At 42.6% G+C, this 15,067-nt stretch overlaps 1 protein-coding gene across 1 annotated transcript in view; it reads right to left on the minus strand.

Moving 5' to 3' along the window:
- NSUN7 (NOP2/Sun RNA methyltransferase family member 7) overlaps positions 1-15,067 on the minus strand; it is a 164,597-nt gene that overhangs the window by 11,736 nt on the left and 137,794 nt on the right. Inside the window, exons 7-8 of the mRNA XM_073608536.1 lie at positions 7,824-8,034; positions 364-507 (exon numbers count right to left, since the gene is read on the minus strand). Coding sequence (XP_073464637.1) covers positions 364-507; positions 7,824-8,034 — 355 coding nt within the window. The remainder of the gene's footprint in view (positions 1-363; positions 508-7,823; positions 8,035-15,067) is intronic.

Raw genomic sequence — 15,067 nt, forward strand, 5'->3', positions numbered from 1 at the left:
ATTTGGTTTTGGGACCATGAGTAGGTTGGAATAAAAACCCCTGACGTACTCTTTCTCTGGCTCAGAGACTATTAGTCCCTGGAAACTTAGCTGTGCCAGGGCAAAATGAAGTTCTTCCATTTGCAAGGGGACAAAGTCACGTTCAAGGTCTTGAATCACAACAGCAATGTGTTTATTTCAAGCCTTTATCCTACAGACGTTATGCTGAAAACCCAAGCATTGATCACTTTCCACATCCAAATATTTGCAACATTTTTTCTTCTTCTCCACACTTGTATTAGCCATCAAAGTTACCAAAGAAACCTCCAGAAGGTTCCTAGTTCTAGTCTCAGTAGTCACAAACAATACTATTGTGATAATTACCTCCATGCTCATCTAGAATGAACTCCACAGGGTTGCTGACTCCTGATCCAGAGCACTGAGGTAGCAGAAGAATAAGACTGGCCTTTTGCAATCTTGGATCACCAGGGTCAATGTCAGTGAAACTCTCTTTAAGCATTTTAACATCTACAAAGTAAAATACTGGAGTTAGTACAAGTCATTGGTATGGTGTACTCTGTGTAGGAAAGTGAAATAAAAATAACATAATATATGATGACGCTATATGGAAAAAGTAATTCCCCTTAAGGATAAACTCCAAGCAAACAGATACATACTGTACAACTAAATACATATAGTGGCTCGTTTTATCTCCAAAGGATCTGTATTTCTATCCATCCAGTCCTGAGGTTTACACAGCCCTGCCTGATAGGAGAGCTAGGTTGGTGCTGTGACTTTTCTTAACCAAAGTTGGTTAATATGGCTAGGGAACTGTTCTGTCCCCAGCCTGTGACTGGAGACAGTTGTGAAAATAGATAAATTGCAGCACACTTGACTGGCCCCTATTGCTGCTCCTCACTTTCCTAGTCTCACCTCTGCTGTCCAGTGGATTCCAAGAGGCAAATACAAGTCAGATTTAGGATCTTATACATGTTGTATTTCAAAATAAATGTAATTTTTTATTGTGCTTAACTACATGCACTAGTGTTTTCAAATCTACCTTGAGTGGAGCTTTAAAGAAGTCTCATCAGAGGTTAAGAAGGTTGTTAAATCCCCAGTGCACATATCAGTTGTCCCCATGGAAATCAGTGCTGTGGTTCCTAAGCCGCATTCTCATATAGCTAGCCCCTTCCACCGCTGTCTAACAACGCTAAACATAGATGAAACAGTTCTGAGTGAATGAACAGAGGAGAAGACCCTGATACAGACACAGAGCACACACAGCATGCACAGCCCCAGCCTCTATAGAATGCTGCAGACAATATCTGCATCCCTCCATACATTCCTGTACCTCCTCTGCTCTACTTCTACAAATAAAAAAGACTGAACATGCAAACTCTTGCATCTGCCAACTAGTTCAGAGGAGATTGCTACAATAGTAGCTGGCATCTTGCTGCTGGGGAGCAGCTCCAGTCATTTTCAAAAACACAAAATGACAACAGCACACACCAGCAGCTACTACACTAGTCTACCTCAGACAAATGTAGTAGCTGCTGGTTAAGGATGAGCCGAACACTCCCCGGTTCGGTTCTGGTTCGGTTCTCATCAGAACCTGCGAACAGGAAAAAAATTTGGACGGACACACAAACACCGTTAAAGTCTATGGGACACGAACATGAAAAATCAAAAGTGCTTATTTTAAAGGCTTATATGCAAGTTATTGTCATAAAAAGTGTTTGGGGACCCGGGTCCTGCCCCAGGGGACATGTATCAATACGAAAAAAAGTTTTAAAAACAGCCGTTTTTTCGGGAGCAGTGATTTTAATAATGCTTAAAGTGAAACAATAAAAATGAAATATTCCTTTAAATATCGTGCCTGGAGGATGTCTTTAGTATGCCTGTAAAGTGGTTTTCCCATGTTTAGAACCACAGCAAAATGACACTTTGGGACAAGTCCTTTATTAAAAAATAAAAAAATAAAAATGTCCCGCAATGTAGAACCATCTCACATTGCCCGACGGACTGAAAAAAGAAAAAACGCAACTGCTCTGCGTCAGAGGGGGGTGGGGTCACCCGTTTATGTCACCGGGTGGCCCCGCCCTCAGCTATATAACAGCTGTCAACGAGAAGAAGCATCACTTTGCGGGAGCCTCCTATGGAGGTTGAGCCTGTTGTTTTTTTTTTCTTTTTTCAGTCCTTCGGGGAGGGTGAGGTGGATCTACATCGCGGGACTTTTTTTTTTGTTTTTTTTTAATCAAAGACTTGCCCCAAAGTGTCTCCTGTCAGTTTTACTATTTTTTACACTCTTTTTGTGAATTGGTAGGGGTACAGTGTACTTGTTACCAATTAAAATGGGGGGGGTGGGATCTGGGGGTCCCCTTGTTAAAGGGGGCTTTCAGATTCTGATAAGCCCCCCGCCTGCAGACCCCCACAACCACTGGGCAAGGGTTGTGGGTATGAGGCTCTTGTCCCCATCAACATGGAGACAAGATGCTTTGGGGGACTACTCCAAAGCACCCTCCCCATGTTGAGGGCATGTGGCCTGGTATGGTTCAGGAGGGGGGGTGCTCTCTCGCCCCCTCCCCTCTTTTCCTGCGGCCTGCCAGGTTGCATGTCTGGTGTGGATTTTGGAGGGGGACCCCACGCCATTTTTTTCTACATTTTGGCGCAGGGTTCCCTTTAGGGGGACCCCCTATGCTATTTTTTTTTTAATTGGTGCAGGGTGTAACGATATCACGTACTGGGACACTACAAGCTGTAGCTAGTGGCCATGTTCTTTGAGAACCTTAGGGCAGCCATGACAGCTTGGCTAACAGTTTAACATTACAGAAAAAATCTGAACGCCCTCCCTCCTCCCTGGTGTTCAGGAATTCATAGTTTTAGACTTCAAAAGGAACTCAACAGAGAAAGCAGAACCAGGCTAGGTCTGTAAAAACAGCTAATGTCGCCTGGCAGGATGTCCAGGCCTGTCGTAAAACTGTCATCTTCTCAATTCAGAGAACCAGTAGATACCGGTCGTAAATACCTTAATGCACATAAAGCTTAAACAGTGGAATAAGTATGAAATTTCAGCATGTTTCATAACTTCCAAAGTAATAATAGCACAGCCATAATATGGACATATTTAGTTTCCTCAGATACTTTGTAGCATTTCAAGTACAGACACCCCTATGTCAGGTCATATGGGAAACCACTGGTACCCCTTATTCCTCCTAGGTAAACTAGACATTGGAGACATGGCATGTTTTGAAGGAAATCTCACACTGAACAATAATCTGGATATTTTCAGTCTGTAAACACTATAAATGCAGAGATATGATTATGTATCACAAAGTGTACCTGGGACATGGTCTTGAGTGTAGACACCTCCCAGCAACCAAACCTCTAAACAAGATGACCAGATGATTGGTCACTGGTCGCTGTCAACAGCCCTTTGATCTGACAGAAAAGAGGAGAAGCCAAGACAATGGTGAGTTCTCCTTTTATCATTCAAGCAGGAACATCTGCCAAGTTTGAGAACTGATTACTCAGCTCATCGATCGAACTCCGATCAACCCTCCAACATTGATTGCAAGTATTTCTTTGGGGCTGTATATTGTCTTTATCTCTTTGAAACATCTTTTTTCTGTAAATGTTTTATTTGCACCAACTTTGACCTTTTCATAATAAACCCTTATGTTGAAAAGTGTTAACCTTGTCTCTAAAGCTCTTAATGCAAGCTATAAATGAACTTGCCACTTAAAGAGCACTACTGTTGTAGAGTAAGGCCTCTGAGTAGACCTGTCTGTGGTGGCAGTGTGTGTTGCAGACGCTTATTCTAAAATTATAATTGGTATTGCTAAAATCATGAGTCTCCCCCGGCTTGGTCTAAACGGGGGTGGTGGCAGTTAAAGGGTTAATTGCATAATTAGCCCAGTGGCTTAGGCTGTTGGCACCTAGCACCTAGATTGTAGTTCCGCAAGCTGGAAAATCTTTGTGCTAGGGCGCAGCTGAGAGTGGCATTGTTACCTAAGTGACAGTGTGGTGTGAGGTTGGCTGGGCCTTCGTCGCGAGTTAGCGAGGAGGGCAGGGATCTGACATCCGTGTTCGTTACACAGGGATCCCCTTAATATCCATACCAGACCGGAAGGGTCTTGTATGGATTTTGGGGGGACCCCCACGCAATTTTTTTTTAAATTTTGGTTTAGAGTTCCCCTTAATATTCATACCAGAACCAATGTGCCTGGTAATGGACTGGGGGGGAACCCATGCCATTTTTTTCAATGAGTTTTAACTATATTGCCGAGACCCGCCAATTCATTACAGAATACATATATGGCCTAAACTGTGGAATAGATTAGTTTATTTATATATTTTTTGGGGATATTTATTATAGAAAAAAAGGACGTCAAATTTTGTTTGGGTACAATGTCGCACAACCGCGCAATTGTCAGTTAAAGCGACGCAGTGCCGTATCGCAAAATAGGGCCTAGTCAGGAAGCGGGTAAATCCTTCCGGGGCTGAAGTGTTTAAGCAAAAAAAGCATCTATTTAATACCTTTGTGGAGTAGGTTCCCACCTTTCCTGTAACTAGCAAAGACACAGATCTTGACAAAGATTCTTTCATGTTATGTATAACTGAATTTATTAAAGGTTTTAGAATTAATTCAGAAAACAAAATTGCCTTATTTCTTAATAGTTAAAATAGAACTAGTCATAGCTGGATTGAGTCACTGAGTGAACTAAACAGCTGCTCAGGGTTCCTTGAGAACCAAAGGGCTCACGAGCAAGCATAAAAATAAAATTTACCTTGCCTTATGTTAATGTTACTCAGTTTTTACTTTAAAAATCGAAATAAGCAATACCTTGACTGTTTAAAGGAGCCAACTCACCTCTTAGAACAAATAAGGGTCCTTTCACACAGGATGGATCCGTGATGATCCGCCCCGTGAACATCCGCTTGCTCGGCGGGGATCGCTTCGTGGATCCCCGCTGAGCGGGCAGATGACAGGTCCGTCGCTGAGTGCCGCTCTCCCCTATGGGGGATCGGATGGTGACGGACCGTAGAGTGGAAAAGTAGGTTTTTCCTCCGTTACACTTTTTCGGATCGGAGCGGGTCGGATGTCAGCGGACATGTCACCGCTGACATCCGATGCTTCATAGAGGTCTATGGAGGGTCCATTCAGGTCCGCCTAAAAGACTGACAGGCGGACCTGAACGGATCGTTCATGTGAAAGAGGCCTAACACATCTGCCACCTAGAACACACTGTCATGCTGAGACAACAAGCTGTACACCTAGTGAAGGACTGCACATTCCTCTGAAACAGAAATCTTTACTACAGTAAAACCTTGGTTTAAGAGTAACTTGGTTTGAGAACGTTTTGCAAGGCAAAAAAATTTTTTAAATACATTTTGACTTGATCTACAAGCGATGTCTTGATATAGTAGCGTCATGTCACAACTTATAAAAAAAAAAGTATAAAAGAGAAGAGAGGCGCCTCTAAGGCTCGGTTCACACAGGGGCAACCCGACTTACAGCGTGCGCAACTTTGGAAGACGATTTGGAGGCAACTTTAAGCAACTTACAACGCGACTTAAAGCGGGGTTCCACCCAAATTTTGAACAATATCTGTATGTATTCTCTTCCTTGCCTAGATGCTGACATGCCGTTTAAAAAAATTTTAATCGCCGTAATTACCTTTTATTTTTCTATTCTTCTTTGCACTTCCTGGTTCTCCTCCCGTGGGAGTAGGCGTGTTTCTAGCCTCTCCCAGACTCCTGGGAGCTAGTCTCAGGCTTCCCAGGATGCCACTGAGCATGTGCGGGAACGATCGGTGAATGCTGGGAGCACAGCATTCACCACATCCAGGAAATGAATGCTTGTGGGCTTCAAATGCCCACAATGAAGATGGAAACCGCCTGCAGTGAATAATATAAGTTATTCTTTCCGACGAAATCTGACACAGGCGGACATATTACACACAATATGTGAGTATGTAATGCTGAGAAGAAAAGTTTGTGAATGAACTCAAAAAAAAAAAAAACGATAGATAGGTGGACCCCCGCTTTAAAGTTGCCTCCAGGACAGGCGACTTTGGCTGTGGCCAATCGCAGAATAATCAGCTCTCTGGGAGGGAGGGGTTTGCCTGGGTAAACTAATTTCTTTTCCTGTAAAGTCGCTTCAATATAGATGGAGATCCGACTTGTAGGCGACTTCAATTGAAATCAATGGGTACAAGTCGCCTAAAAGACACCTTGAAGTAGTACAGGAACCTTTTCTGAAGCCGGAGTGACTTCAGTAGCGTACATTAAGACGGCTCTCAATAACTAGAATGCAATTTCTGATGTCAAGCAACTTGGGGCGACTTGAGGTCTGACAAGTCGGTTCCCAAGTCGCAGTAGTTTGAACTGAGCCTAAGTGTAGCAATATGGTTACATTTAAAGAAGGTACAACATTTAGCAACTCACATGGTTGATGATTAAAACAGACGCATCTAAGTATGCAGGCATCAGGGGTAAAGCTGTCCACATAGACCATCTGCACCGCCATCAACGTCATCCCTTCCACACTGTGCTCCACGAGCGCTTCAAGCCTCGCTTTCAAATCGCTCTACTGCAGGGTAGTCTTCTCGGTCACGATTGCAGACTGACAGCGATGAGAGCCGGTGGTGCGGAATATGGTCTATGTGGACAGCTTTACCTCAATTGCCTGCATACTTAGATGTGCCTGTTTTAATCATCAACCATGTGAGTTGCTAAATATTCTACCTTCATTAAATGTAACCATATTGCTACACTTAGAGGCGCCTCTCGTCTCTTTTCTACATTGTAGCTCCTGCTAGATTTTGCTTCTAATCCCCTTGAGGAGGCTTCCATTTGTGGATGGATGTTTAATGGTTACACACCCATCACATTGCTATAATCTTTTTATATGGACTATACTGAAAGACTTATGAATAAATGGTTGTGGAATGAATCAGTTTCCATTATTTCTTATGGGGAAATTTGCTTTGATATACAAGTGCTTTGGATTACAAGCATGTTTCCGGAACGAATTATGCTCGCAATCCAAGGTTTTACTGTATGTGTTTTATTAACACAGAAAGGGTTGCTGATTTCTTTTCTTTACAGTAAAACTAAATTCAGGTTTAATAAAACCAATTCTATCCAAGTATGTATTGTTAACTAACAAAAAAATTATTGCTCTCAGCTTCCTCCAAATTCCATTTTTTTTTTCAGTGTTGTGATCTGACTTGTTGTTGTTGGAGGGTGGCTATGCTCCTTCTGCATGTTTCCACTGTATGTAGGAGAGTATCCACCCTCTCTTGCTTGTTCCCAAGATAGACTAAAGGAACTATGAACTGTGGGATGTGTAGTGTGCAGCACTCATTAGCAAAACTAATGTGCATGGCTTGTTTCAAATAAATGGAAGTGAGGGGCAAAAGTTGAGGTTTGGTAACTCTCAGAGGACATTACAAGGAGGCACAAAACACAGTATAAAACTAGTTCATGAAAAATAGATTACAGGGCCGTTAAGTAGTAGATATGTATGAATTATCTTTGAAAAATAAGGGTATCTTTTAGTGTCACTTTAACAGAAGCTTGGTTCTGCCGAAACATGCAAATACATATTAGATCATTTTTTTTTAGCATTTTGCTATGAGTGTGTTTAAAAATAATTATGCATCCATTCCCTACTTCCTACGCACAAAATGTAAAAATACAATATATGTGTCAGTGATGGAAAGCTGTTATGACTGATATATAGTACTTTGCTGCACATATACATCAAGCTGTGTTCATGTAGCATATGTATCTGACATAATATAGTTTTATTTCAGGAAATGTACGTGTGAAGGACCTACTTTTACACTCCATGTTCTTGAAGAGTTCCTGCATTTCTTCATCTCTGGATTGAGACTTAACCCCACATACATATATACTGCATATGCCGTGACTGGTCAGCACAGAGAGGTGGGCGATGGTAAAGTCTGAATAAGGGTTGGCTACAATGATATCACTGTCCATGTTGTGCAAAGCTTTCACACTATGTGCGGCAACACTGTGTGACTTGTCCTATAGAGAAAACACAAATATGGCAAATATAGTTATAGAAGATACATCATAACTTTCTTAGGGTCTGTAGATTGTAGATAATGGAATTTTCCTGCAGCACTATGTCCACCTGAGTGAATATTTGTACTCATAGTGCTACATGGCCCAGGGTACAAATGTGTCTTCTGAGTAGGCAGCAGTTATCTCTTGAAAAGACAAGTGTCAATACTCCCTGAGCCTTCTATCAGAATGAGTATACCTTTCATTTTATAAGTAGCATTTAGACTGGAATCACGCAACATTCATTGTGTTTAGTGTGTAGACAAGCTTTAAACACAATTGAGTTGATGTGTGTTGACATCCATTTCTTTTACCTGCAGCGTTGATGTGTTCTCTTTCCCCAGCAGAAGTCATAATGCTTTATTTTGTTTTCTTTAAAATGGAACTAAAGTTGAAGTGTTACTAAACCCAGGACCTTGCATTCACTATACCTGGTCTCCCACAGTACACAGAACATGGAAATGCAATTATTTTAGGTATAATAAACTGCTCAATACCTTTTCATCAGCAATATATAGCAGTCTTGTTGACTTCAATCAGTGTCTGTTTAAAGCTTGTAGGAGAAGTTTTCATTCTACTCTGACTGTCCTGTGAGGCTGCAGGACTCTTGACCCTCTGTCTGGACAGTGCTGATTGGCCCTGTGCTGATCACATGCACTCACAAGAGGGCACAAACACCTTGTGCATTACCGTATACAAGTTTATTTCAATACGCAAGACAAATGGATACTCACAAACAGATAGTTTCAAAAGTCATATATGACAATTGCTTCAGCCGGACACATCATAGGACCAAACCTAATTTCGATGGCTGATGCGTTTCGGGGGACAGATCCCCTTCCTCCGAGCTAATCTCATCCAACTTCCCCCTCCCCTGCCTGTCTTCTCCCCCCCCTCCCCTTTGAAAGAGGAGGTCCTTAGGTTGACTACATAAATGGCCACTGAGGCTTACTTTGGATTAGCTCTGAGGAAGGGGGGTCTGTCCCCCGAAACGCATCAGCCATCCAATCAGGTTTGGTCCTATGACGGACACATCACCTCTGGCTGAAGCTATTGTGATATATGCTTTTTGAATCTGTCTGTGAGTATCCATTTGTCCAAATAAACTTGTCTATGGTAATGCGCAAGTTGTTTGCGCCCTCCTGTGTGCTTTTTGCAGTTTGTTGAAGACTCCCCAGTCTGAGGAGGCCTGCAGCCTAAAGAGGCATTGCACACTGAAGTACCCCAAAAGCAAAAACCCCTGGATTTAGCGCTGGAGTGTTTTTTTGACAATTTCTGGTACAATTGATGTGTCATTATTACTCAGCTTAAATCAATGCAGCGAGTTTGAGTGAAGTGGTCCTAATGGAAATGTTGAGAAATGCCGCCCAATGGACATGATGCGAATGGGCCCCAAAGATGCAGTGAGCTTTGTCACTTGTGTTCTCCAGAGAAATCTATTATCTTTCTGGAGACCCTCATACCCAAAGCTATAAGTGTGTGTGGTCCCTAAAAAGGTCCACAGTGTTGCAGAAAATATTCAACTGTATGGGCCCTTGACAGGGTAGGAAACAGGGAGAAAACAGGTCTATTAATAATAAAACCAATCTAGTGAAGAATTAGATACATCTGTTATGTATGACTATATCTTTTCCCTTTATGGAAACAAAGTTTACTAATACTATGTACTCAGTCTACAATATAATAATATTGACAATCCAATAAGATTATGAATCTGTCAACTGTTTTACATATACTGTATGTTTCCATAATCTTCAATAATGTTTAAAGTGTATCTATTTTTTCTGACGGATGTTGGCTCAAACTTGTCTTGCATACACACGGTCACACAAAGTTGTCGGAAAATCCGATCGCTCTGAACGCGGTGGCGTAAAACACGTACGTCGGGACTATAAACGGGGCAGTGGCCAATAGCTTTCATCTCTTTATTTATTCTGAGCATGCGTGGCAGTTTGTGTGTCGGATTTGTGTACACACGATCGGAATTTCCGACATCGGATTTTGTTGTCGGAAAATTTTATATCCTGCTCTCAAACTTTGTGTGTCGGAAAATCCGATGGAAAATGTGTGATGGAACCTACACACGGTCGGAATCTCCGACAACAAGGTCCTATCACACATTTTCCGTCGGAAAATCCGACCGTGTGTACGGGGCATTAGTGTTAGATACAGCAAAAAATGGTTTGAACTCCAGTCCAGTTTTTATCACCGTCTTTGCTTCCGCTGGGGAGATTAAAGTGTATCTAAACCCAAAACAAAAAAAACATATTATAGTTTACTAGTCTGATGCAGTTGCTGCATTAATTTACCTTTATTTTCATTTGGTAATCCTGCAAGTACATTTCCTGTGCTAGGGTGACAATGCTCTGTGGGCGGGGCTTGAGGTGCCCAAGTGGGGACACTGTGCAACTGCACTCGCTAATGCCTGTAATACAGGCAAGAGCAGCGATCATGTTAAATCAGCATTAAGACACGCAGGACTTAGAAACTAGCAGAGCACTTGCACAATTAACACTTTGTATTCCGCGGCCATACTTCTTATTCCGTTGACACTAATGCACTGTGGACACAACTTCTTTTAGAGAGCCCTCCTCGCCCGGTTTCTGAGCCGGTACTGTGGTGCTTGTACCGGTCTCCACCAACTCAGCAATCCCTTCACCCCACTCCCAGTGACAATGTTCCGTATGTGGCTATTGGATACAGGAAAAATACTTCTCCATAGCTCCATGCTTGTTCTCCTCCCTGGCTCCCTCTACATCTCTCTCCATGACTCCAGGCTAAATCCCTAGGTACTCTCCACAAAGTCGGTCCCAGTATGTGGGCAGCCTGTCACTAGTGAGTGGGCCAAGCATAACACTCCTTCACTACCAGAGCATCAGTCACCTCTGCCATGTCACCAGTTTCCTGGCTGGATGGATGCTTTAGCAATTGATACAAACATGGTAGTCTTTAGAAACAGCAATATAGCCTCTTTAGGACAGCTTTTCTGCTCATTAGACCCATGTAATGTATCTTCTCCAGATCAGGCAATTTAGATGAACAACAAAGATCTTTTACTGAAGTAGTTAAATGACACATTTGAGCAGTGCTTGATAGCATCTCCATCACATTCCTCACAAAGTTATCCAAGTGCCCTTGAATAGTGCCCTCTGAGGTGGTCATATCTTGCTTAGGTAGTACAGTCCATTACAGGGTCTTTTTCAGTGCAAGAGTCCATAACTGGCAATAATCTGTAGCAATAGTCAACAAAAGGCACTATATCCAAGACTGGCAGCATAAGTCCATAAGATCCATACCCCACTGGGAATCCCAACTGGGCTTCCCCAAAGAGGTGGTACAATCCAACAGAGCCTATGTATAGGGAATACAAAGCTACCCCCGCCTCTCCTCTCCATTAAGCTGGGGCATAAATCCATTTCACTGACAGGGGATCCCATACCTGAGAAACCTGCGCAGGAGACTGTATAGTTCAGTCAATATATTCTTATTTCTGATAGTAACAGTTGGCTGACGTGAATACCGGCTATTAAGCCAGCGCCCCAGGGACCTTCTAGCTACAAGCCTCTTGCCAAAGGCAGCATCGGGTCTATAAATAAAAATGGATCCAGCGATGTGGTCTTCATATCCCCGGATACTACATGACTCAGAAGCCTTTTAGACCTGCCTAGGTATACACCTAGTGGGTCCATATCTGCAGGTGAGTGCACACCCTGGTGGTAGCTTGCACGGGGACTTGCAGTGATCTATTTGCATGTATATGGAGCACTTTTGTATGGAATTTATTTGAGGAATTATCTTCACTACCCACACTGGGAACATACTTGAAATACTTTATTGTTTTTTGTTTTTTTTATGTTTTTCACAGGTTTCATGAAGCACGTATCTATGTAAAAAGCACTAGAAAGCACTTTATGTATGCACATATTGCACAACTGGATTCATTTTTGTATTTATTGTAATCGCATATGCACATGCACTAATAGCACTTTAATTACATTTGGCAGACTTTCTCCTAACTTCTCTCTAGGTCACTAATGAGCCCCTATGTATATGGTATGACCTGTAGGCAGGGTCGCTGATAGAAATCATGGGGCCCCGTACAGCCTACCTGACGGGGTCCCTTCACCCCCACCCCTGGCCCACCCCTATACAGAGAGGCTAGGGTATACAGACAGGCTAGGGTATACAGATAGGGTAAGGTATACTCATAAAGGCTAAATTGTGAGCGTGGCTAATTTAAAAATACGCACCACATGGAGCTGAAAAACAGACGTGGTTTAAATTACGCTCAATTATTGGGCATGGTTTAAAGGGGTGTGGTTAATTAGAGTCTAAGATGACTGTGTGTAGGATGCAGATGACACTGTTCTGCGTTCAAAACTGCACTGTCCAATTTCTCACAGTCAAACAGTGCTACATGAAAAAGGAGGTGCTATTTATGTCAGCTAAGCCCACTTTAAAAAAAAAAAAAAACTCTAAACTTTTAATGAGAAGTAATATCATGTCTAAGGGCCGGTTCACTCACACCATACCTGCATCTGAATTATGAAGGAATGTGCTGTGGATTTCTGTACAATTCAACCTGCATGCAAAACGCACTGCTTTTGCGATCTGCAGCAGGTGTCAATAAAAAGTTAAAGACACCTGAAATGCAGGTCACAAACGTAGTGTGTTTGCCCTGCACCTGCCAGCCCTGAATCACTGTGTGATCTGGTTGCAGTGCATTTTAAAAAGTAGTGCATACACTACTTTTGGTGATTTGCAATTTTAGCCCATTCAAAATGAATGAGCTTGAAATTGCACAGCACAGACCCGCATGTGAATTGCACAGGAACGCACAGTGCGTTCCTGTGTGATTCAGCTCCAAGCAGGGTGTGAACCAGTGATCTAAAAATTTAGACAGAAGTAATAAAAAGTGGGGTTTGCTGAAATTGATGGCATCTCCTTTTTCATGTAGCTGCTGTGAGAAGTTGGGCAGTGCAGTTTAAAACCCAATTTTTCACAGTCAGGACAGCTGTGCTACATGAAAAACAGACATTAGACTTTGAATTGCAGTTAATGTGACTGGGCTAACCTGCAGTACCCTGAGAATCCAGATCCACTGCCACCATATTGTTAATGCAGCTCATGTGTGCACACCAGAAGAACCCCTTCCTGCCCACTCAAACTGGAGGATCTCACAGTCAGGCTCCGCCTCTGAGATGTTTAGCCTGAGTGAGTGCTCATTGAGAGCGACTGAACCGCTGCTGAGAGAGGAGGTGGGAGAAGTGGAGGATGGGGGGAGTTGAAGAAATACATTTTTTTTTCTGCACTCTGTTCAGGATTGCCTGGGCCCCCCCTGGTGGCCGGGCCCAGTACAACAGGGCTAGTTGTACTGGCTTATCAGCAGCCCTGCCTGTAGGGGGGATGACCTTCCAGGAAAACCTGACCAGCAGCATTCTTTTAAGGAACCAACGGCTTAACAGGTCAACCCAGGACACAGTGCAATAAATCTACATTGTAACAAATTACTTACACACATAAGCATAGTTGAGAAGAATCAAACCCAGGGCACATGTCTAGCAGAAGAAAAAACTTTTAACACACAGAACCTTTGGAAGAACCTGTTTACAGCTCACTCACCCTATGTTATCTATGGCGGAACAATATTATCAGCCCTAGAACATGAAGTGCTTTAGATCTATAGAACACCTCCCCTTCTCCATAACATGGTAGGTATTCTGTAGTGCTCAGAGGTGAACTTTGGAGGTCTGATAACACTTATGCTGGCCATACACTATACAAAAACCCATTTTCGAAAAACGAACAGCCGTGAGCGCAAACGATAGTGCCATCATGTATTGACCGATAAATCGCTCAGTGGACATAAATGAATGCATTTTTTGTTCGTTTTTTTTACATATACCTAATGCAGACAGTTTGCAGACAGTTTGGATGGGAAGCACATAACCTTTCAATCATTCGTTCAGCTGAAAATTTCCAAACTTGTCATATGTTTTTTCAGGCTCAAAAACATACCAACGATTATCGATTTTGTGCCCAGTAACTGGGCGAATAAACAAACGAACTGTCTAAACGACCAAATTTCAGCCGATTTTTCGTATAGTGTATGGACAGCATTACTTGAGATAACACTGCAAAAAGCACAGGTACTTATGAGCTTGACAGATTTCTGGTCAGGTGAACAGATAATTTTGGCACTTATCCAACAGATATTTTTTTTTTTAACAGAAAAAATCCAACATATATTTTAATGGCATATTTAACAGGCCAAAAAGGGGTAAAAGATACACTTTAACCTTTTTTGTTTGTCTTGGTGACCTTTCCCAAAAAAGTGATGGGAAATCCACAATTTTCCAGTTGTCACTGGAACAAAGCAGAAATGGAAATCTTCCAATGAGGACCTGTTCTAACTATCTAACAGGGGGTTTACCTTTGCTTTGGTCTCTAGGACAGGAACTTCCTAACAAATTGCAGACATAAAGAAAACTTACAGGGGTTTTAACCAACCTGTACCCCATACTAAATTAAAGGATGAGTTCACCTTTCTGAACATGTTACACCCATATTTAGGGTGTAACATGTAACATATTCAGCATCTAGCTCTGTTCCCCCCGATCGCTCCCCCATCCTTGTGACAGTGATCCAGGGATCTTCCTCCTGCACTCGCTCTCACAATTAAAAGAGAGTGAAGCCATGCGCAGCTCCACCCATGCAGCCCTGTCATTGATTCTCAGATCCCTGTGAATCGGTGAACTACAAGTACCGACAGCCTTTGCGGCTGAAGTCTTATAGTTCTCAATGAACTACCAGGGAGCTGATGAGCGCTCTAGGTATTTTATTGAGCTTCCTGTCATTCACTAACTGCCTGCCCGTATCATTGGTATGGGCAGACAGCTACACAGACAGTCTGCAGGAGTGTGGCATTACACCCATGATCTTCTCTGCCCATCTTCTCTGCCCATTGCGTAGGCAGAGAAGATGTCATCTGTCT

The sequence above is a fragment of the Aquarana catesbeiana genome, linkage group LG01, assembly GCF_042186555.1.
Source record: "Aquarana catesbeiana isolate 2022-GZ linkage group LG01, ASM4218655v1, whole genome shotgun sequence".
Classification (NCBI taxonomy): domain Eukaryota; kingdom Metazoa; phylum Chordata; class Amphibia; order Anura; family Ranidae; genus Aquarana; species Aquarana catesbeiana.